The 22,765-nt window shown below is 54.9% G+C and overlaps 1 protein-coding gene across 3 annotated transcripts in view; it reads left to right on the top strand.

Annotated features, from left to right (window-relative positions):
- Positions 1–1,472: 1,472 nt before the first annotated feature.
- Positions 1,473–22,765, top strand: part of PRKAG2 (protein kinase AMP-activated non-catalytic subunit gamma 2) — a 282,406-nt gene continuing 261,113 nt past the window's right edge. For all 3 annotated transcript variants that reach the window (XM_068549718.1, XM_068549719.1, XM_068549717.1), the window contains exon 1: positions 1,473–2,123. In XM_068549718.1, the coding sequence (XP_068405819.1) occupies positions 2,010–2,123 (114 nt within the window). In that variant the 5' untranslated portion in view covers positions 1,473–2,009. The remainder of the gene's footprint in view (positions 2,124–22,765) is intronic.

Below are 22,765 nucleotides of genomic sequence, written 5' to 3'. Positions count from 1 at the left end.
GGTTTTTGAACCCAGGTGCTGTCCCCTCCAGAGCACTGCAACCTTCCGCCCAGAAAGCACTACTCCGGGACCAGGAGGGTCTTCAGTCTGGCTCCATTCTGGACTGGAGAGCCGGGAGGAGAAGGAAGACAAACCCACCAGAAACCCACCCCTCTGAACCACGGCACCACCCAGACCCCAGGAACTCGGATGGGAGAGGGAAACAGGGAAGATGGCTGAACCAGGGTTCCTCCTGGCTGGGTGGGGGGCACCGCCTAAGGGGCGGCCCTGAAAGCGGGCTCACCCTCCTCCCCAAGAGAGAACTGTGCGAATCTCCGCACCTGGACAGGAGTGAAGGCCATCTCCTCACAGACCCCAGGGCGTTCCCAAAGCGACCTGTGTCCCGTTCTTTCTCGGGTGGCCTCCCCGCCCCACTGATTACGGGGAGCAGCAGCGCTGACGTCAGCGTTCAGGGCGCTCGAGTGACTTTTGGGGCCACTCTATCCTCAGAACCTAGAGCAGGAGAGGAGGCGACTCCCGACCGAGCACTCACCTTACTCCCAGCCAGGCGGGCAGGGGGCTGGGGGGTGAGGATCGCGCCATCCTGGGGCCCACCTCGGCGGGTGGGGGGGGGGCGCACCGCCACCCGGGAGAACGCCCCACCGGCCCTCGGCTACGGGCGGTGCCAGACGGGCAACGCGGTGGCTGAGACCGTGGCAGCACGTGGGGGACTCGCGCGGGGTTTACCGCCCTCTCCTCCACTGTTTCTTCCGCAGTCTTAGGAACCCCGCGTACACGGCGGCGCCGGGTTGCTGACTCCGCGCCCGACACTTACCGCCGATCCCCTGGTGAACCTGAGCAAAGCCGGGTGGGGTGGGGTACGGCGGGGTGGGGGTGAAAACCCGCACTCCGCCCGCGACACTGACCGCTCTCAGTGCGCATTCAAGTCCGCACGCCGGCGGGGAGGGGCCCGGGCCGCGGTTTTCCGAGAAGCACGTGCGGGTCAGCGCGCATCCCAGCGAAACCCGCGCTTCCGCCGCGGCCGGGTCTGCGGGGCACAGTGCGCGTGTGCGTGTGTTAGCGGGTGAGGCATAAACAGACACTGGGGGACGACAGGAGTCAGAAATCATCTCGGAGCGAGTCCCGCGCCGCCGCGGCCGCAGGGGGCGACGGGGGTCGGCGGGCGGAGCGGGAGGGCGCGCCGCACGCCGCGCACTTCCTGTTCGAGGCACGCCGCCGTCCACCGCCCCGCGAGCCTGCGTCGGTGCCGGGCCCGGCCCTTCGTGGACCCCTCGGGCCCAGGGGCCGCGGCGAGGCGGCGGAACGGACCGGGCGCCTGCCCTCCGCTCCCCGCGGGGCTCCCGCACGCCCTCCGGCCGGCAGGGCGGCCGCCAGAGCTCGTGCTCGCAGTCGAGCTTCAGCCCAGTTGCGAAGAGTGTTCGCGCTTGCACCTCCTCTTCCCCTCCTCCCTCCCTCCCTCTCGCCCAGAAAGGAGGACGGACCTTGTTCCAGGCTGCGGGCTGGTTTAATTCTCCGGTGGAGGGTCATATTAACATACAAACCGTCTGGCTCTCGCCAGATTTTCCACTTAGGCATAGGCATAGGAGGGCTGCTTCCCAAACTGCCGTGTTTAATTGCACCTGCCTTTCTGATTACCTCTGGGAATCTGTGGGAGGAGCCGAGAGGGTGGAAAATGTTGCTTCGCTTTGCAAAAGGAAGAAAACTTTGTCACCCAGCGGGAGACCTCTGCCACGCGTAGCCCGGTGAGAGACCAGAACCAGTACAGGCTTTGACTTTGATTTCGCATCCGAAGAGCCCGTAGGAGGAAGAGGACACGTGAACTCGGCCCTCCCGCCGACCGCCACCCCAGCTCCACCTTCCCTCCCCGCGGAAGTCCCCACGCGGTGTCTTCAGGGTGCAAGGACAGTAAACAGCGCGTGCGGCTCGCGGCCGACGGCTGGGACCGGGCTGGGAAGGAGAGGACCGAATATCAGGAACGAGTCACCCGGAATTAACTTCTGGTTAAAGTTATGGGAAGCGCGGCCATGGACACCAAGAAGAAGAAGGACGTTTCCAGCCCCGGCGGGAGCAGCGGCAAGAAGAACAGCAGCCAGAAGCGGCGTTCGCTGCGAGTGCACATTCCGGTGAGTCCCACCCCGCCGTCCCCGGCCCCCCACCCTCGGGTCGCTGCGACCCGGCGCGGAAGCGGTTAACGCGGGACGCCCCGCGCGCGCCGTGCGTGCCCCTCCTGTCACTTCGGGCGGCTTGGGGAAGGGTGGAGGCGCGGGGCCGAGCTGGGCCGCTGTGCTCGGGCTCCATCCCTCTCCCCACCCGCGTGCCGCCGGTGCTCGGCGACCGTCTGCGGCGGGGGCGGGAGCTGCGGGGCGGGCTGTGCGTAGCACGGGATCCCGCCGGGTGCGGGTGCTGGGGCGGGGGCGGAGGGGCGGTGCGTAGCGTTGTTTTGTTGAAAAAGGACAGTGTGGACTGAGCTCTGGGGAGGTGGAGCCGCGCGCCGCTGCCGGGGACTGAGGGGAGGGGCGGTGGGTGGGGACAGCGGGGGAGGGGGGCGTTGGCTGTGTAGCTGCGCCCTCAAATGGACGCCCCCCCTGCTCCCCAGTTTCCCTCGGGTGACTCTGGGCCGGGGGCTGGAGACTCCTCTGCAGCCGGCCCCTTGGCCTGACCCTGGGAGCACCTTTCAGGCACTTAGGGGCTCGGGATTCCCTAAGGCGTGCAGGGCCCTCGCGAACTTCAGCCCTGGCCACGCCGGCAGCCGGGCCCGGACTTTGGCGACATCGATCGGTCTGCTGCTTGACTTTGTCCAGCTGGAGGGAGCGGCGGGCGGGGTCGTGCGCCCACCCTGCGCTTTGCCTGCCCAGGTAGCCCGTGGACCCCGAAGCCTTCCCTAGCCTCCCCGTGGGGGGACGTGCGGCGCAGCCCTTACCTGCACCGGAAGGAAACCCCCAACTGGGTCACACCCCCCAGCCTTCACCAACCAAGTAAATGTATACACACACACACACACACACACACGCACACACACACGAGGGCTCCATGGAAAATGCAATTTTGATCACGGATGAGGGTCTTGGGCACGGGTTGGGGGTGCGGGGTGAGGCCCACTCTCCAGGGCTGTCTCCGAGGACACCTTGTTAAAGACACCTCCTTAAAGCTAATCCTTCCTGACAGCAGCATGGGGCCTGGGGTAGGGCAGTTGGTCACGCACTTTCTGCTGCGAACCACCTTAGGCACTTCACTCCTGTGTTTGTTGACCGCAGCTCCTCCTTCCCAGGCCTGTGTGCACACATTGGCCAGGAAGGGTAGGGAGCCCCAGACATCTGATGGGTACTTCAGGGAGCAGCCCCAAGTTGGGAAGGGTGGCCAGCCCTCCCTGGCAGGGGGACGCTCAGGGAGCAGGTGACTGGACCCCTGCCTGCTGTGTGAGCGCCAGGGTGATGACCCAAATATGCAGGAATATGCATTTCTTTGAAAAAACATTCTATATGAAAATGAGATATTCCTGTTTACATTGCTAATGTGAGGCATTTTAAGCCATATTGGTAAATAAAAAGTTAGACACAGGTACTCCTAACCTCCCTCGGCAGTCATCACTTGGCTGAAACGTTTAACCACTCAGCTTCTCCCATTTGTCAAACAGATAATAATTCTGCTTTGCCTATCTTTCAGGGATGTTGAAATAAAATAACTCATGGGAAAGCTCTTACTAATGCAAAGTGTTATATGAATGTATGGCTATTACATATACATCAGAGCACCTAATTTAAAAGAGAGAGAAAAGAAAATGACATTGTCCAGTGCCCAGGCCATGTCATATTTACGTTGATTGGTGAGGCCGGTCTCAAGTAGGAGTATGTGTGTGGGGTGCGCTCCAGAGGTAGTGTAGGACAAAATCCAGAACCCGGAAAGGGACTGAGCGGCCAGGCTATGAAAGTGGAAGAGCCACGATATAGTCGGAATACTCTGACCAGCCTTCCTGCTGCTGGTGATGACTTTGGCGATTTAGACAACGTTCTTGGCATGATGCAGCCCTTACAGAAAGTTCTGTTCACTCAATTATTCCACGACACGTGTGCCATGCTGCTTGATGGTGAGATCCAGGGGGGAACGAGAGGGGCTCTGTCTCCACCCTCACAGGGCTTGCCTTTGCTGGCGGGGGGGGGGACCGGGGGGTCTTCTCACTAACCAACTAGTAATTACCTGTTGATCCTTGTGCTGGGCTGGGTGAGAGTTACACTCTAGCTGGGAAAATACAGCATTCAGACAGATGTTAGCAGATGACCCAAGGGCACAAGATGACCAGTGCAGGCAGTACCTGCTTTCAGAGGGGAGAGAAGGGAGAGGTGGCAGTACATTGACATGTTTAGAGAGACATTAGACCCAGAGGTGGTAGGCAGGACAGAGACATGGCAGGGGTTACCCCTGCCCGGGAACCAGCCTGAGCACCCCCATGGAGTCGGGGAGTTGGAGGACTGCTTCCAACTCCAGTGAAGAGCCCCTTTTCATGGAAGAAAGGGTTTGAGAATCAAGAGTAATCAGAAATACATCAAGGCCAGATCAAGGAGAGCCTTGAGGTTGGATTGCATGATTTAGCAAATAAAAATACTAAATGCCCAGTTAAATTAGAATTTTAAACAATGAACAACTTTTTAGTATATGAATGTGCCAGGCCCCATTTGGGATAAACTTATACTAAAAAATACCCATCATTATCTGAAATCCCAGGCGTCCTGTATCTTCTCTGGCAGCCCTCCCTGGAAGGTAGGCCCGGGGATGAGGATGTCCCCTGAAGCCACTGAGAAGCTGCAGTAGACGCTGTTGGTGCCCTGCCCGGTGTGCCCATAGCCCACCCAGCGTTCTCCGCAGCCTTGCTGGACAGCTCCACCCCACACCACAGTTTCTCACTGTGTCTTTCTTGCTCCTGAAGGAACCCTCCTGAATAGGGGCAGTTTGCTCAGCCTGAGTACAGGCTGGGCTGGAAATGCTGGGATTGGGATTATGCCCTAAGGGGCAACCCTCAGACAGGGAGGGATGCAGCTGGGACTGTTCTCCAGCCTCCCCATCCCCGGGGGTGATGGTTCTGACATGGGTTCTGCAGGATGCCTCAGAGGGTGGCAGCAGGGCCCAGCCCCTGTTGCCCACAGTGGTGGTCTGATCATCTATAATGCACCCTTTCTGGCTGTTCTGGCTTCCCTGCCTCACTTGCCCTGCTCCCTGGTATAAATGACTGAATCTAAGTCCTTGTCTCACTGTTTTGGGCCAGGGGGGATTTAAACTAAGAAGCAATTAAAGGTGATGAAAACAACGCTTTGTGAGAACTAGCCTGGTGGCAGCATGTACCAGGACATTCGGGATTCTAAAGAGTGACTCCTGGAAGACACTGTGGCCTGGCAGTCCTGTGGGTGGGGTCATTTGGTGGCGTCCAGTGACACTCACAGTGATGAGGCCTCCTGGGACCTCCAGTGTCCAAGGAGCTTGTCTTTTTACTGAATTGGATTGTGTCCTTTTTGGACACGATTGGACTCAGTCTCCACCCCCATATCTGGTGCATAAACCATGACCAAGGATGTTGGGGGAAATCATTGCAAACCTTCATCCTAGGCTCTGATTACCTTTAACCATCTTCACTCTGCCTTCCTACCAATAGCGCCTGCTGTGCCGTGAGACACCAGAAAAGAGGAATCAATTTTAGGGGATACACTAGGGACTTGGGTGACAGCGGGTAGTGGAGACCCAGAGTTACTAACTAAAGTAATTTATTCATTGAATTCTATTTTAGGGAGAATGGCCCTTGGGCCTAATGGAGGGTGTAACCTTGCTTGATTTTAGTCTCAGTTTGGATCACCTTTATGGGAAACCCTCTCGGATCTTGTCAGGGGAAAGAGAAGGAGAGAGAGGAGAGGAAGAGGAAAGCCTGAGTGCAGGTTCCTTTGGGGTTGCACTGGGCCTTTAAAAGTAGCGAGATGGGCGTAGTGTTTCAGAGTCCTGGTGAGTTGGCACCTCGCCTGGGTTCTCTTCCCTCAGCCTTCATCCGTAATGTAAAGCGGGAATAATAATCAAGGTGGTGGGAATGCGTTTAGAAAATACCTCATTAGAAGTCTAGCTGTGCGTGACGATCTGCCAGCACTTTGCCAGAGAAGCCGTTGCTGGGAGTAAGCATGTTCTTTCCTCCTTTTTGTCCGAGAAAAATCATTTTCCCTATTAATGCTGAAATTTATGTATCTTAGACATATTTTAGTTGATGACCGTGGGCTGGGTCATTGACTGTGTTGTTGGTCTCTGGAACTGTTCACAAGCCAATGACAGAGCAGGAGGCCAAGGGGGCAGGGAGGGCTTTGGAGAGAAGGACCCACACAGGAGCCCGTGGGGACACTGAGGCAGCTGGAGGGGGTCAGGCTCGATCCGAGGTGGTGGCCCGATATTCGCTGCTGGCGGAACGCACGAGTCCCCAGGCCTCTTGGGAGAGGTGCTCCAGAAATCCTTCACAGTCCCTGGAGACAACCTAAACATAGAGCCAGGGGCAGCTGGCCGGTCCCAGAAGGTTGTGGAGACACAGCTTGGCTTGGGCCTGCCACTAGGGATGCCTTTGCTTGTGGTGTCTCCGGAGGGAGGCCTCACGCTGCTGGAGGCGCAGCGCCCTTCACCTTGGTGATGGGCTGGTGACCAGTAGCCTCCATCCAATCAGATCCGCTCTGCTAGGGCCGTGCGTACAGGAGGGGGCATCGCCTGGATGCGGGTGGGGATGGGAGCTGCCTTTCTGCCCCGGGGGCTGGAGGACCCAGTGACAGTAGTGCTCACTGCCCAGTACACCATCGAAACACCCTGGACTGAAGCCTCGGTGAAGAGAAAGCGGATGCCGGGCGGCACAGGGGCAGTATCAGTTTTGACCTTGGCCGTGACCTTGGTCAGTTTGTACCACCTTGAGAAAGATTTGTTGGGTTAGGGTTTAGGGCAGTGTTTTTCAAAGTGCAGTTCGTAGACCAGCTTAAGCAGAACCACCCGGTGTTTGTTTAAAATGTAAAATCCTAGGTCTCAGCCCAGAACTGCTGAATCAGAGTCTCTGGGGAGTGGGACCTGTGGTTCTTTGTTTCTGGTTAAGTTCTCCAGGTGACTCTTATGCCTACAGGGGTTTAAAAAACAATTGATTTCCAACTTCCTCAGCGTAATGCTGATCTGTTCTCCTGCCCCCGTGAGTTATTCTATCAATCTGTCCATCCACCCATCTAAGTATCCGTGTGTCTATCCATCTATCCATCTGTCTATCTATCATCTGCACTTTTTCAGCTGTCATTGAGAAGACAGATACTTGGCTGCTGACTGTTAAACAAAGGTGGAATATTTCTGGCTCCCAAATAAAGATGAATGTCCAGATAGGCCCCCAGCCTGAGTAACCCAACATGGGCCATCCTGTTAGGCCTCACTGCAGTGTTTCTTGACTTGGCCCTTCAGTGGTTTGGTGCATCTTGGGTGCCCTGAGTACAGGCTCTTAGTCGCTCCGCGGCATGTGGGATCTTCCCAGACCGGGGCTCGAACCCGTCTCCCCTGCATTGGCAGGCGGATTCCCAACCACTGCGCCACCAGGGAAGCCCTCTTGTGCTAAATTCTTAAAAGAAGTGATTGTGTGACTCCTTCTACGAAAAAACAAAGATTTTATATATGTATATATCTTCAAGAGTTTTACGAAGGTGCAGAAGTGTTTTTCCTATAGCTCTTTTTAATAATATTAACCCTCAATAAATGTTAAATCTAAAATATGAACCTATAACTTAGTACAAGGTGTCTAAGTTGATGTGGCATTTGAATATCTACAGGAGAACTTTGCAGAAGGGCCCAGAGTATGATACTGGGACCTTCGGGAGTCAAGGTACTCAGTGATGGAGCCCCCGGAACTCTCCTGTGGCTCCGGGGTTTATAAATGAGGCCTGGGTGCCTCTCTGCGGCTCGCAGAGCACGGCTGGCAGTGTGTGGGCTTCCTGCAGCGTGGGCATTGCACATTGGCTGAATGCCAGTTAAACACAGTCCAGTGCTGGGCTGTGGGAGGGAATGGGCAGGCAGAGAACAGATTTAGGGGTCCCCTTCCTTGAAGACTCTACCCTGCAGACCGTGCACAGACCACCGTGGACCAGCTCACGTAGTGATCTAAGCAGAGCACATTCAAAACGCGTAGATTTGCAGAATCACGTCCAGTGACTTTGGGCGTACACGCAGGCTGGATTCCCTGTCTCATCCTCTTGTCCCCACTTTACAGATGGCCCAGCTGAGAACAAGTACGTTCCCTGTTTCATGGTTGGGTGACACTTTATTCAAGTCTAGCCTCTGCTGCCCTGTTCCCACTCTCCCCCAGGACCTGCCTGTGGAGGGTCCAAGATCCTTGTGTAAACCAGGCTCTGAACACTGCATAGTGGCCTAATGATGAATGCGACCATCTATATTCGGGATCATTATTGCACCAAAAGGACATCGCTAGTACTGAGGTTCCAGAAGCAGAAGCAGCAGCCCAATACAGTGTGTGTTCAATATTACATCTTTCCACACATCATAAACTCGTTCTGGTTCTCAGTGCTTCACAAGTATCTTTCCCTGCCTGTTTTCTTTGAACTGCCCTTCCGAAATAAAACCCAGCAAAACTATTCTATTGCTGATCTGCACTCAGGGGTTTCCCTTTAGACCAAAGTATGACTCAGGAAAGGACTTGGAAGCACTTCTTACTTGCCAAGGGCTTTTCACCTGCTCACACCTCATTCGCTTAACTTCTACATCAGTTTGTGTCCTCTGAAACCATCCAGACAAATAAATGTGCTCTTAAATGATGCTGTTTCTTGTCTATTTTCTTCTGCTTTTCCTGTCTTGGTATATTCAGCTCACTGCCAGCGCTGTCTATTTCTGGGCACTATTTCGCTTTTATGGGGCTACTCAGGTCACCGAACAGGCCACAGACCCTTGGAAGAGCTGGGTTAGAATCCAGCCCTCTTTTCCCCCATTCTCCTCCACCCACCCGCCTCTGACCCAGAGCAGTGAGTATGAGCACATGTGAATGCCTGTGACTCCCAGTTCTTTCCAGACAGTAACCAGCCTGTCTTGATATCCCAGGACAGCGAACCAAATGTCGGAATGTGGTCAGTGTCTTTAAAATTTGGGACAGACAAAGGCCGATGAAGTGCTGCGCAGCCGAGTTGAAACAGTCCTTAATTTGCTTGGTCAATTGACCGTGACCTTGCTGTCAGATGGGCACAGCCACATGGGAGTGAAGCTATATCCCCAAGGGTTAACCACAGGGAATTCTTAGAGAGACCCCATTGCAGGGTGCGTGCAGCTGAACCAGAGGAAATGGTTGAGGGTTAATCAGCCGGGCTTCCCCTCCGGTGGAGGAAGGTTTCTCACGTGTGACTGGTTTAGCCCTGCATCAGAATGGTTAACCCAAATCTCACTCATCTCTTTGTTCCTCTACCTACGTTGAAAATAATTTGATCCCCATCCTTTCCTTCCTGTTGACAGGAAGCCCTTCTCTGCCAACTCATGGCTTGTCACAGACCAATCAGATATCATCCAGGCTCTGGGGCTCGTGCCAGGGCCTCTGTGTTTTGATATACTCTGACCTGGCAGCGAAGTTGCTGATGAATGTACAACAAAGACCAATTTGCTCTTGGTCACCCCAGGAGTCCAGCCTTTTTTCCATGCGGCTGAGGCCGGGTCCTAGCTGTGGGAGCCGTGCAACCCTGCCAGCCCCCTGTGGGGGCCCGGCGGGGACTCGGTGCAGAGCCAGGCGCAGGTGGCACTGGGGTGACCTCCGCTGGTGCTGGTGGGTGCAGGAGGAAGGACACGACAGGGCCGGAATTTTAGGAAGTGGGGCCCCAACTACTCAGTTTGTAAAGAAATGGAGAGCTAGCTTGCTGGGACCATGTTTACAGTTGGGCACCTTTAGAGCTGGGACTGGGAAACCTGTCAGCTCATTTATGTCTGTTTCCCAGGTACTGTGCTAGGTGTTGAGGATACAAAGGTGAATAAGGTCATGGGCTGAACTGTGTCCCCCAAAGCTATGGTGAAGTCCTAACCTTTGGTACCTGTGAACGTGACCTTATTTGGAAATAGGGTCTTTGCAGATGTAATCAAGTTACCATGAGGTTAGGCTGGGCCCCTAAACCAATATGACTGGCGTCCTTATAAAAAGTGGGAAATTTGGATACAGAGACACAGAAGGAAGATCATGTGAAGGCAGAAGCAGAGATTGGAGTGATGCTGTCATAAGCCAAAGAACCCTGAGGCTACTAGAGACTGGAAGAAGCAAGGGTGAACCCTCCCCTGGAGGTTTCCAAGGGAGTGTGGCCCTGCCAACACCTTGATTTCAGGCTCCGGCCTCCGGAACTGTGAGAGAATTTCTGTAGTTTTAAATACACATGGTTTGTTTGTGGTACTGTGTTACGGGGGCCCCAGGGACCTCCTACGACAGGCTCCCTGCCTGCACAGCACAGCTGGGGACAGTGGTCATTCTGATGTTGTTCGCCGGCCCCATTCTTGTCCACAGGATATTGTGTAATGAGCACCCTAGCAATTCAGACGCTGCTCGACGGGTAGTTTTGTTCCTGGTGGCTATGACCGATCAATATTACTGATGATCAGATACTCTCTGGGACGGCACGTTGTCATCAGATTTAGCTAATACTGTGGAGCACTTGCTCCAGGTGCCAGGTGTGTGCTTATGTAAGCTGTCTCTGTTTATCTCCAAAATAACCCTGTGAAATACTATTATTGTCATTATCGGTGTTATTATCCTCATCACAGAGAAAGAACTTTAGGCCATCCACAGCTCACAACTATTCTAATCCAACCTGCCAAGAAAGTTCTGGTGTTTAATTGGGTTTTTGATGTCCCTGCTCTGCCCTGCCCCAGCCCCAGGGTTTGGATGCCCGTGAATGGTCCAGGCAGCCTGGGGTGGGAGGCAAGACTGCTGGGCAGGACAGACACCACCCCCATGATGGGCACACAGAGGACGAAATATCTGGTCTGGCAAGCTGCCTTCCAAGGGTTTGCCCTTGGGGTTGACCAGGTCTTTATTTGTTCCCTTTTACATGAAGGACATTGAAGGCTGCTACTTACCCTTCTCATCTCGAAGATAAATAATCTGCCTTTTATAATTTCATAGGTCTTATTCTCTAGTTCTTTCTCATTTTTTGTTTTTTAAATAACTGAGTATTAGAGTGAACACCAAACCAGGAATCAAGAAATCCTGCGCTGAGTCCTCTGTCACATGACTGCGGAGCTGCTTCTTACTGAGTTACCAGACATTCGCCAAAAGCCCTTTCTTTGTGTGCCAAGCACCGGGCAAGGCTGAGAGTAAAACTGCCACCAGGAGGGGCACGGCCCCCACCCTCACAAGGCTCAGAATCTACAGGGGAGCCGTGGCACAAGTCACCACGTCGGTTCATTTTTGCTACCAAACACCCCAAAACAGTGACTTAAAACAGCAAACATTTGGGACTTCCCTGGCGGTCCAGTGGTTGAGACTTCGCCTTCCAATGCAGGGAGTGCGGGTTCGATCCGTGGTCGGGGTGCTAAGATCTCACATGCCTCGCGGCCAAAAAACCAAAACATAAAACAGAAGCAATATTGTAACAAATTCAACAAAGACTTTAAAAATGGTCCACATCAAAAACAAAAAAATCTTAAAAAAACCCCATTTATCTTTCTCAAATACATATAATATATAATAATTAATAATATTAATATTATATAATAATCAGTATGTTAATCTTGTTACTATATAATTATATATTATAATTATGTGATATTGTTATATACAATTATATATAATATATAATTGTATGTGACATATAATACACACAGATAAAGTATATATAATTAAATGTAATATATTACATGTTATATATTATATTACATTATGTATTACAATTATAACATATTAATTATAATTGTTAATTAAATATTACTTTCTAGTAGATACTTAATATATTAAGACCTTAAACAGGTTGACATATAATTAAATTATGTTTAATAATATATTATCATTAATCATATAATTGCTAGATAGTAATATTCTATGTCATATCTATAAAAAAGAGGATTGCAATCTAAGGTCTCCATTTGGCTCAGGCACCATGATTGTATGGAAACTGCTTCGTCCCAAGGTCAGGTGGGCGTCGAGAGGCTGTGAGCGAGGCTGAGGAGCCCAGGTCCTCCCGAGGCTGGCCTTCGATAGGCCCCCCCACCCTTTCATCACTGAGGGTGGGTGAGCGTCAGGGGAGCTGCTGTGCCCCTGGGGAGAGACCAGTGCCAGGAGAACGGAGAGGTAACTTTTCACCACTCTTCTTTGCTTGTTAAGTGTATTTTGAGATTTCTGAAATGACCTCAGGACACAGGTAATAGAATATTCTCAGCTCAAAGACACAGGGAAATGCTGGGCCACAGAACCAAACTGGGTTTAGGGAGGAACCCGGCCGGGAGTCTTCCGCCAGGTGCAGAAGTGGCCTGGAGCCTGCGTAGTGGCCTCTGGGAGCAGAGATGAGGCCGCCTCAAGAGCCACATGACTGGCCAGTGGCAAAGCAGGGAGGAAAACTCGGGTGTTCTTCTCGGGGGAATGTTGGGAAGACAGGAGACCCTTTCAGGCAGGCGGGCATTCGTGGCGCAGGTGAGGAGGGCTTCCGGGGAGCCCAGTCTGCCTGGCCCGCGTGGCGCTCTGCAGAGCTCTCTGCACCTCGGCTTAGATCAGAAAACGATTTCAAAGCAGCTCCCTTTTGCACTGGCTCAAAATCAAAGCTGTGGGCAGCGGTGAGCCATCATGGAGTCCTTTCAGCGCGGACCCAGGCTGCAGGCTTGCGCTGGCTTCCGCACTCCATCCACACCCTCCTTCTCTAGACGTGGTGACGACCGTTTTCAGGGAAGGTTCAGAGCACAGCTCCATAGGTTTGGCGTGCGGGCACCGTGTTTATGACCATAATAAAATACAACTTAAAGTCGAATGGACATATTTGGTTATATTCCTCGTTTAATGATGATCTATCTCTGAAACGATCTTTGTTAACTTCACCTAAAAATTATTCTTAGCCAATGATTCTGTGCCTCTAGCTTTGGTCCTTCAGTGGTGGGGGAAGGAAAGAAAGCCAGTGGGGCAGAGGGAGAAGCTGGATGGTGGAGCGGTCACAGCTGGCCTCAGCTGACCCCCTGGAACTGGGATGGCCCTTCAGAGTTGTCCCAGATTGGGCGAGTGGGGGCCCGACCCTTGTCTCCTTAGTTAGAACATGTGCCCCTTTGAGGATGGTGTGCCTCTACGTCTTCCTGTCCCAGCCCCAAGGAAACCACCTCCCACGTGAGCAGCCCTCACGTTGATGCTGATAATGATGGGGAGAAAGCGCAGAAGCCAAACAACACCGCGGGAAAGGAAAAAAATGGGAGTCTTTGAGAATCCAGATGCTTAGTTAACTCTACGAACTAATTCCGAAAAAGCTGGGTGAATCAACTGTTTACAAATCTTACAGGAGTCAAATATCATAAAGAGAAAAGTTTCAGATAAACTATGTTTTGTTGGTTCAATGAAAGGGTAATTTTCAGGAATGCTACTGTGTTAGTTGTTTTTTCCCCTCCATCTCCTACCTGGGAAAGTTATTTGGGCTTTTTGCTCAGGCTAACTGACTAGTTAGAACATCATAAATCTGCCAGGAGGTATTCTAGATGACACAGTAATCCTTTGACTGGAAACGGGTCTAGCGCCTGCACTGAAAGATGCCAAGCAAGCAGGGAGGGAGCGGGTGGTGGATGGGTCCAAGGCCAGGCACCAGCCCCTCGGCCTCACGACCTTCGAACCATAGGAGGTGGGAGCATCCACCCACGGCGGCGACAGTCTGGACATAGCTGTCATTTGTGCTAGGTTCTCGAGAACAGAATCGTTTGTGGGAGCAGGGAAAACATGAGGGTTTTCACCTGCTCTGTAAAAGGGGGGCGTGGTGGAGGGCGGTGAGTTTGGGTGTCAGACTTCAAAGTTGCAATTCTCATGCCATCGTTGCTTCTGTGTCCACTTGGGCAGTTTACTGGTGCTTCCCGAGCCTCAGTTTCCTCACCTGTAAAATGTGGACCATAGTCCCCACTTTGCCCACTGGGTTTGGGGGAGAATGAGATGAGATCCCTGGGTAAAAGCAAGAGGGTGGTACCCTAGGAATGCTGGTTTCCTCTCCACTACAAAGGGGCCCGTGAGGAAGACCGCCTTAAGAATATAGCTGTGGCTCCCATACCACTCCAGGATTTCTGGGACGGTCCCCCAGTAACAGAATTTTATTCTTTTCAGTGGAAGTGATTCTTTAATTATAAATTCAATGTAAATTCCTCTTTATCCCTTGTGGCACTTCGGCTAAATACATTTACAGATTTGTTCCGCAGATGTCCTTACTCACAGTGAAATAGTCCAAATGGCTAAAGCCTTGACCCCAGAGTGAAAGCCAGTGTGAGCCCCAGGGGTTGAGAGGTAGAGCCTTTAACTGACTGTGGTTGGAAATGGCCTTTGCCAGGAACTTGAAGGCCAAGTCTTGGGAGGGGGGCTGCCGAGAGTTGGGTGGTGGGTGTGCACATGGAAACCGGCAGGCTCCACCTGGGAGCGGAACACCCTTGGGGACTCCCGCAATCTCTCCTGCCTCCCCCGCCCTCTGCCTCGGGCCTGCAGGGCCCCAGGGGAGTCGCTGGCTCTGGCGGTGGGGGGGGGGGGGTTGTGTGCTCCCCTGGGTTGGAATGTGACAGCCCAGGAGATGGTGCTGAGCAGCTAGCCTTCTGGGGTTAATGTGTGTCTGTCCTCACCCCCTTGGGCAGCTGCCATTTAGGCTCTCCTGGGGATTTTGCACCTCAACTCCAGAGAGTGAGCGTTGGGGCTTTTGTGGGGCCGGGGTCTGGGCTGGGCTCCCTTCGTGCCTCCGTGTCCTCAGCTGGTCCCAGTACGAGGTGGGACCTACGCCACCTTCCACAGCCGAGGCCTTGGGCGCCGTGGGCCACTCTTGGGTAGAGCCTGTCTGTGCCTCTGTGTCTCGCCCGCTGCAGCGCAGGGATAGACTGGAACACGCTGCTGCAGGGAGGGCGGAAGGGGGAGAGCCAGCGACAGAGCCAGGGAAGGGGGGTGGGACGGAGGAGCCCAGTGGGTGCGCAGGCGGGCAGTGGAAGTGGAGGAATAAAGTGCGTTTCTGCAAGGTCCGGTGATCTCTGTCCCAGAGAACGGCGGGGAAACACTTTCCGGCCTGTGTTTCTGCCCTCGTAGCTCCGCAGGCACCCCCGACCCGCCCAGAGCTGCTGACGGTGCCGGCTTGTGCCCCCTGCCTGCCTCTCTGGGCTGGGGGCGCCTCTCAGGCTGCTAATTAATAGTTCTTATTTAGGGGGTGATGAGAGCATTTGATGGGGGAGATGGAGCCTCATTAGGGGCTGGAAGGGCCCTCCCGGGTCTAGCATCCCATGATTTTGTGATGCCTGCCGACACCGCAGGTGCCCACCCACTGCCTGCCCCTCCCAGCCCTCGGTCCCGGCAGGCAGGGCTGGGGGCCACCATAGGAAAGAGTCTTGGACTGCGTGGCAGAGGGATGTAATCCCAGTCCCACGTCCCCCAGCTTCATTGACTTGGGCAAAGCTCAGAGCCCTGTCTGCTACCACGAGATGACTGCTGTCTAAGTGGGCGCATCATTCAACACGCTGAGCCCTGGACTGGTGAGGGAGGGGGCTGCGTCCCCTGGTGCGTTAACGTCAGTCCACCGCCCTTACCTGGAACAGAAGAGGGTCAGATGGCGTTGGTTTGAAAGGCCCAGAGGATTTCATACAGACCCCAAGGAAACAGGAGGATTCCTTCACCAGATGGCATCTTTCTCCCACGATCCGGAGAAGGAATCTGCCAGCAGGAGACTGGCAGGTCTCACAGATCCACGCAGCAAGCCCGCCCAGCGTGGTCGCCGAACAAGTGGGGACGCAGCTTTGGGGAGGTGAGTCCACTCAGCAGGTTAGCGGCTGAGCAAGCGCAGAAGAGACGCACAGAGTGTCACAAGCCCTCAGCTTCTGACGGAGCCAGGACAGCTCTGGGCTGGCGGCCCTTCTGGCCACGAAGCTTGGGTGCCCGGGGCAACCTGCTCCCCCATCCCGCAGACCTCGCCCTGCCAGCCCTGCCAGCAGCTTCCCTTGGTGCGTGGGTGAAAATCCTGGAGAAGGGCTTGGCTCCACCTTCAAAGTCAAGATCAAGATTGATTACTGCTGCCTCGTTTTCTTCTGTTTAGAGAACTATAAGTTTCCAAGGCGATCGAGCAGGCTCACACCCCCTCCGCACACAGCTCTTCCTGCGGAGAGGCTGGGAGCCTGGGATGATGTCCGTCTCGGTCTTGCTGGGGGCAGCGTCCTGCGCCCTCCATCCCCCCACCAGTGCAGCTCAGGACCAGCTTTGTTGCTGGGTCCCAAGGGAGTGTTCACTGGTACCCGTGGGAAGAGCATCCCTGGTGGTGCAGCAAAACTGCCCCTAACCCGGTGTCCTCGCCCTGCTGGAAGCCTCAGGGGCCTGCTTTTCCTGGCTCTTGTTCTGTGACCGACGTGAGAGACACTGGCCGGTGTCCAGCCCCTCCTCAGAGGACGCTGGTTCTCCGAGCTTTCTGTGGTCTGAGAGCTGCTGAAAACTCCCCTGGGCTGGCGGGGGCCAGGACGGGCTGGACCTCTCGTTTGTGCCCTGGTCTTGCAGGAAGTGGGGCCCCTCTTCCACCCCCTGGACTCCTCAGGTGGAATTTCTGTTCCGTTACCTTTCCGTAAAGCACCCAGTGTGTCCCACTCAGCAGGCACTCCCTAAACACTGTTCTGGCTTCTACCGAGGTGACTTCGGTTTTGAAGGTCAGACCAAACCTTCTCATCTTTAGAAAACTCTCGAGTCACAGGACTGCCAGGAATGGCCAAAGTGAGTTATGACATCACCTTGTCTCGCAGCAGCAATGGCATCGGGTGTTGTCATGGTCCAGGACCACCGAGGAGGCAGGCCTTCCGTGCCCCTAAATCTCCCCTCCCCTCCACACTCACAGGGAAGGAGAGGGGAGAAGGGGAGGGGAAGGGTTCCTTTAGAATCTCCAAGTTGGGAAAGACGTGGGTATTTAAATGTCCACCAAGGACCACCTAGTCCAATCCCGAGAAGGTATCATTAAAATACTTGGACTCTGAAACGGCCGGAGGCTCCCAGGCACACATACACGCAAATGTCAAATAATCTCCCTATTTCTTGAAGCTACAAGAAGTGTCAGCTTCAACCGCCTTCTCACCAGGTGTCCTGTGCTGGGCTCCTGGCAGAGCAGACTCGGGTGGGGATGGTGACGTGTACTGGAGATCACGCGCAGGAGAGCTTTGGGGTCGACTCCTGGGGAGGGGAGGAAGCAGGGTCAGGCAGGGGGAGGGGCTGAGTGGCGGTGCCGTCCCAGCCAGGGCCTCGGTCCACACTCCCAGGTTGTGCTGGGTTAGTCAGTCACGCATCCCACGAGGGCGGCCCGGCCTTGGGCGAGGTGGCTGCCTTGGGCCGAGGCAAACCTTGAAAGGGGGGCAGCGGGCGCCGTCTTCCTGTAGCACCGCCGGCAGCCGGGAGCAAGCCCCGCATCCCTGAAGAGGGGCCCGGGAGGAGCATCCAGCACGCTGGACCCTCCATGGAACGGGACCACCTGCTACCCTTTGTCTCCTCCATCCCTTCCTGCCCAGCGATGAGAAACATAGGTCCAAGTTGTGCTGAAGGTGGAAGAGGTAGTCGTGTCCACCTCCACTGCTCCACCGAGGTGGCACCTGGTCTTTGCGATTCTCAAGGTCAGCCTTGAAGGGGAAGAAAGAGGAACGGTGACTAATAAAAAGAGCTGATACTCACCGAGCCGGCACGCCCAAGCACGTGTGTGCAGTGGCTTACCTGAGCCCCACCTGTGAGGTGATACCCATTCTCCAGGTGGGAAAATCTTTGCAGCAGAGGCCAGGCTCCCAAGCCCGAGCCACCTGGCACCTGAGTACCCATGCAGAACCACCGTGCCCCACAGCCAGATGGTGCGGGCAGGCAAAGTAGCCCCTGAGGACACGCACGGAAGGCGCAGGATGTTTACCTCCAGCTGTTGTTCCAGGCTGATCGCAGACCGTAAGTCTGCGGTCTTGCACCTGCAGCTCCTGATGGGTCCACCTTGGGCACAGCGGCCCCATGATGGGCGGACCCGCAGCTCCGTGAACCTCGCTGGTCTGCAGGGAGCCAGTGGCAAGAGAAGAAGGGTCCTGAACGTCACCAGCCAAAACAAGTGACTTCTCCCTCCTCCGAGTCCTCACATTGATTTGCATATGACACCGTACTTCCCTGGTCCTCTTGGCTCTGGCCAGGCCCCCACTTACCCACCTTCACAGCCTCTGCTTTCAACCACCCTTCATCCACAGCAGACGTTCTTTCACAGCAATGATCAGACCTTGGCTAATGGAGAATTGGTGGGTCTTAGGGTTTTTTCCTAATGTTGCTTTCCAAAAATTCTACTGGCTAGTGTCTTTGGATCCCTAAGAGACCACCTTTCATGGAAAACTGAAGGAAGTAGACTGATGCCCAAGACTCTTGGCTGCAAACGAGTAGCTTCTCGTCATCCATGTCCCTTTTTTTTTTGTCTCCTCCTTTGCGTCTCTTTTTCTGTTTCTTGTTTTCTCCTGTTTCCCTGCCCTCTATCTCTTCTCATCCTTTGTTTTGTTTCTTCAGAACTCGATTTCACCAGGCTTGAAAAACCTGCTCTCTGACCCAATTCCCTTCCCTGTGGTCACCGCCCCAGCCAAGAGGCACCAGCCGAGTCCCTGTGGGGACACTGCCCCTGGTGCTTCGAGGTTCGTCTGCTTCTTCTCAGACTGTTAGGTCACCTTTGAACGGAATCGTGACACGTACGCTGGCCACAGAGTACGTTAGGTATGCTCAGCACCACGACAGGCTCCGTCACATGTTTTATCATTTAACTCTTCATCAACTCTGCCTGGTTCATATTATCGCCCCCATTTTTACAGTTGGGGAACCTGAGGCTCAGATAGACTGAGCAATTTGCCCAAAGGATGCAGTTGGCGAGAGCAAGGCCAGCGTTTGAAGCAAGCGTGGTTGTCTCCCAAATCTATGCTCTTTCCCCTGCAAGATTTCTTCTCACTCCCCCTCCGAGTCCTAATGGGTCCGGGGGCTGGAAGGCAGAAATGCCTGATAAGAAGCTGCCAGCTCCAGAAGGCCCGCCGCTCGCTGGCAAACGGACGTTCCTGTGCCCCATGTGTGCTCCGAGGACCCGGCCTTGTAAAGATTGTTCCAACGAGCTGGGCTTTGGGACCTGGGTTTCCTGCCATGTCCTTGGCATCCCTGAACCTCAGTTGCTTCATTTGTGAAATAGCAATGAGACTATCCACCTGAGGCTGGTGAGAGAATTAAATGACATCAAAGCACCTGGCATGTAGCAAACTTGAATGAATTATAGTTAATGTCTCCTCTTTATTTGTTGGCTACAATGTTGGAGAAGCCCCGAGAGAGAGCAAACCGTGTAGCGGGGCCTGCAGGGAGGGAGGACTGAGCTTTGGGTACAGCTCACGCCAGGCCCACCCTGCTTGGGTTTTCTGTGGCTACTGGTTTTCCTTCTGATAATAATATCTTTCATCTTACTGCATTGCAGCAACTTTTTGGTAATGAAGGCAGGTGTAAATAAGTATCAGTGGGACCCGATAAATTCTGTTTAAGCAAACAAACAAATCTCCTTTGTCCGTATTTTGGGGGGGGGGGCGTGGGAGCTGGGTCCATTCCCAGTCCTTTTTATTTCTTCCACTTCTTCTTCCCCTCCTGCTCCCACCCCCCTTCCCTGATGGTGCGTCCCACATGCACCTGACCCTCCTGCTGTTGCCTTGCGAGTACATCCCACTGCCCAAAGTGGGGTTTGTGGGCCGTGGGTATGTGGGCGGTAGGGTGTGGACGGTGGGGTGTAGACAGTGGTGCTGTGTGTGGTGGGGTGTGGACAGTGGGGTCTGGGCAGTGTGCATGTGGACCATAGGATGTGGCTTGTGCACGTGGAGGGTAGGGGGTGTGAGCAGTAGCATGTGGATGGCGGGTGTCTGGAACCCCAGTGCACAGCCTCAGTCTGGGAGGAGCAGAGTCCCATGGCCATCGCGAGCTGGGCGCAGAGACCGTGTCCTGCTGGGACCCTGTCCTTTCTTGCAGTGTGCCCTGCACGTCCCCTGGCTCCGTGGGATTCTGTGCTCTCGGCTCTCCCTCAAGGCAGTGGTTTGGCAACCACAGGAGGTGGGACAGGAGGACAGACGGTCCTTGCGCACCAAGGGCAGGAGAATGTGCTCTGGGCCCTGGGAGCCAAGAGAGGTGAGTCTAGTCCCAGCTCGACTGTACAAGCTGAGATGGGTTCACCTAACCGCCGTGGATCTCATTCTAGAAGGTCTTTAAGGCCCCATGAAGCCCTGGGGCTCAGGCACTGGGTGGTTGCCCTTCCTCCCCTGACAGAGGCCGGATTCCCCTGGCCTGACCCTTGCAGGGAGGGGGCTGCGGGTTGTCACACGGTTCTGCCTCCATAAGTCCATGACGTGAGGGTTGGGACGCACACAGGCACTCACAGGGGCCTGTGTTTTGATCAGGGGCTCTCCAGGCGCTGATGGAGGTCGAGGACCTGCCACCCTCAGCCACCTGGAGGTGGCTTCAGCCACCCAGGAGCATGTGCTTCTTGAGCACCGGAGGGTGTGTGTGTGTGTGTGTGTGTGTGCGTGTGCGCGCACGCGCGTGTATAGAGAGAGAGAGAGAGACACGTAGACAGAGACATGCAGGTACAGACTAGGACATGGAGAATGAACCGAGTTTAATTTTCTGGGATCTGCACCTTGAATCAAGCTCCTTGTTGGTTCATTTGTAATAGGATCTTTAGAGGAATAAATGACAGTGACCCTGGGGACAGGACTCTCCTTTATGATCCAAGGTGGGCGTGGTGTTGTAGGAGGAGACGTGAACTGGGGTAAAAATAAGTGGATTCGCCTTTGGGTTTGCGGCTAATCACCCAGGTGTCCTCAGGCAGGTCGCGGGGCCTGGGCCCAGATTCTGCTGTGGTTTGGGGGCCGGAAGCATTGTGGTTTAGCAGAAGAGCCTGGATTGGGAGTGGGACTATCTTGGTTTGAGTCACATTCATCCCTTCTCATTTTTGTGTCCTGTTTCCTCTGTGGTAAAAGCAGTTGATAATATTAGGTTAAACCATAGGAAATAGCCAGTATTTCACCATTTTTTTCGAGCCCTGGTCCGGGAAGATCCCACATGCCACGGAGCAACTAAGCCCGTGCACCACAACTACTGAGCCCGCGAGCCCTAGAGCCCGTGGGCCACGACTACTGAAGCCCGCGCGCCTAGAGCCCGTGCTCTGCAACAAGAGAAGCCACCGTGGTGAAAAGCCCGTGCACTGCAACGAAGAGAGGCCCCCGCTCGCCGCAACTGGAGAAAGCCCGTGGACAGCAGTGAAGACCCAGTGCAGCCAAAATTAAATTTAAAAAAAATGTATATAAGAACCATTTTTAAACAGTTAAGTTTCAAAAATGTAAATTATTTTATTGGCAACCCTGTCCTTTTGATTTTAACCCCGTTGCTGAAGCAGAGCATTTCTCTTCCTTTTTCTGGACTCTTCCTGGAACCCGGCTGCACCCCTCCTCGTCCCCTTCGTCCAGACGTGGGGCCCGGGGCACAGGGCACGGCAGGCCGGAGCCCTCGTCAGCCTCGTCACAGTCATCACCTGTTTTTTAAAAAGTTGGAGAGAAAAAGTGGTCACGTCATCACTCCCCCCCCCCCCCACCCCGGTGCGAGCTCTGCGACAGGGACACGAAGGCGTGACCGAGGGCGATTCTGGAGACGCTCCGAGCTCGGGCAGCCCTTTGAGGCAGCCGCCCACCCTCTGAGGGTGAAATTAAATGTGGTTCAGAGCTGGCACAGATGGTGCAGAGCCCCTGCCTTCCCGGGGGGCCCGCTAAGCCACGGCCAGGCCTCCCTTCTCACACCATATCCCACCTCCTGGTGGCCACTGATGCTGAGCTGGGGCCCCCTGGGGCCCTGAGGTGGGACCGAGGGAGAGCCCAGGGCCCTGGCTTCCTGGGAAGGGGGGGTCGAGATCTGAGCAACGCCTGCCCTCCTGCTCCCATACTCCTATGGGGGGGGAGCACTTCTAAGGCGATGGCCTTACTGCGGGAGCCTCAGGTCTCCAGGGTCAGCATCTCCACTCCTAGGACAGAGTCTTTATCCCATGAGCTGGCTTCTTGGGACCCCAAGCCTCAGCGACCCTAGTGCATCGCGTAACCTATGATGCAGCGCTGCTCATGTACCCTGGGACTGGGCTGGGCCCTGGGAGCCGCGGTGGGGGCGGGGGGCTCCAGCCACTCCCACCCCTGGGGCTGGGGCTCCAGTCCTGACTGATGTCTTTCAGGAGCCTCAGTTCAGTCTGATCTGGCCCCCTTGCGGTCTGCAGGCTTCGTGTGGGTGCTCGGGGTCTGGGCCATCCATCCACTCCCAACTGAGGACAGTCGTCTTGAGGGAGGCGTTCTTCGAGACACCGGGGAGGGGAGGTGCAGGAGACTGGGGCGGCCTGGCCTCCCTTTTCAGTCTTGCCCCGCAGAGGGCCCAGTGGAAGGCGCCTCTGAGCTGCCTTGCAGCTGTGCCTGCTGCCCCTCCTCCAGCTGAGGAGAGGGGAGGCCAGCCCCTGACCTGGGCGGATGCGGAGGCAGGCACGGCCCCAGCTCCCCTCATATCCACGGCCCTGGGGTCTGAGGAAGGAGTGCG

This window comes from Eschrichtius robustus, chromosome 8, assembly GCF_028021215.1.
Source record: "Eschrichtius robustus isolate mEscRob2 chromosome 8, mEscRob2.pri, whole genome shotgun sequence".
Classification (NCBI taxonomy): Eukaryota; Metazoa; Chordata; class Mammalia; order Artiodactyla; family Eschrichtiidae; genus Eschrichtius; species Eschrichtius robustus.
Note: the sequence above shows the minus strand (reverse complement) of the source record. Positions and strands in the feature narration are given on the sequence as shown.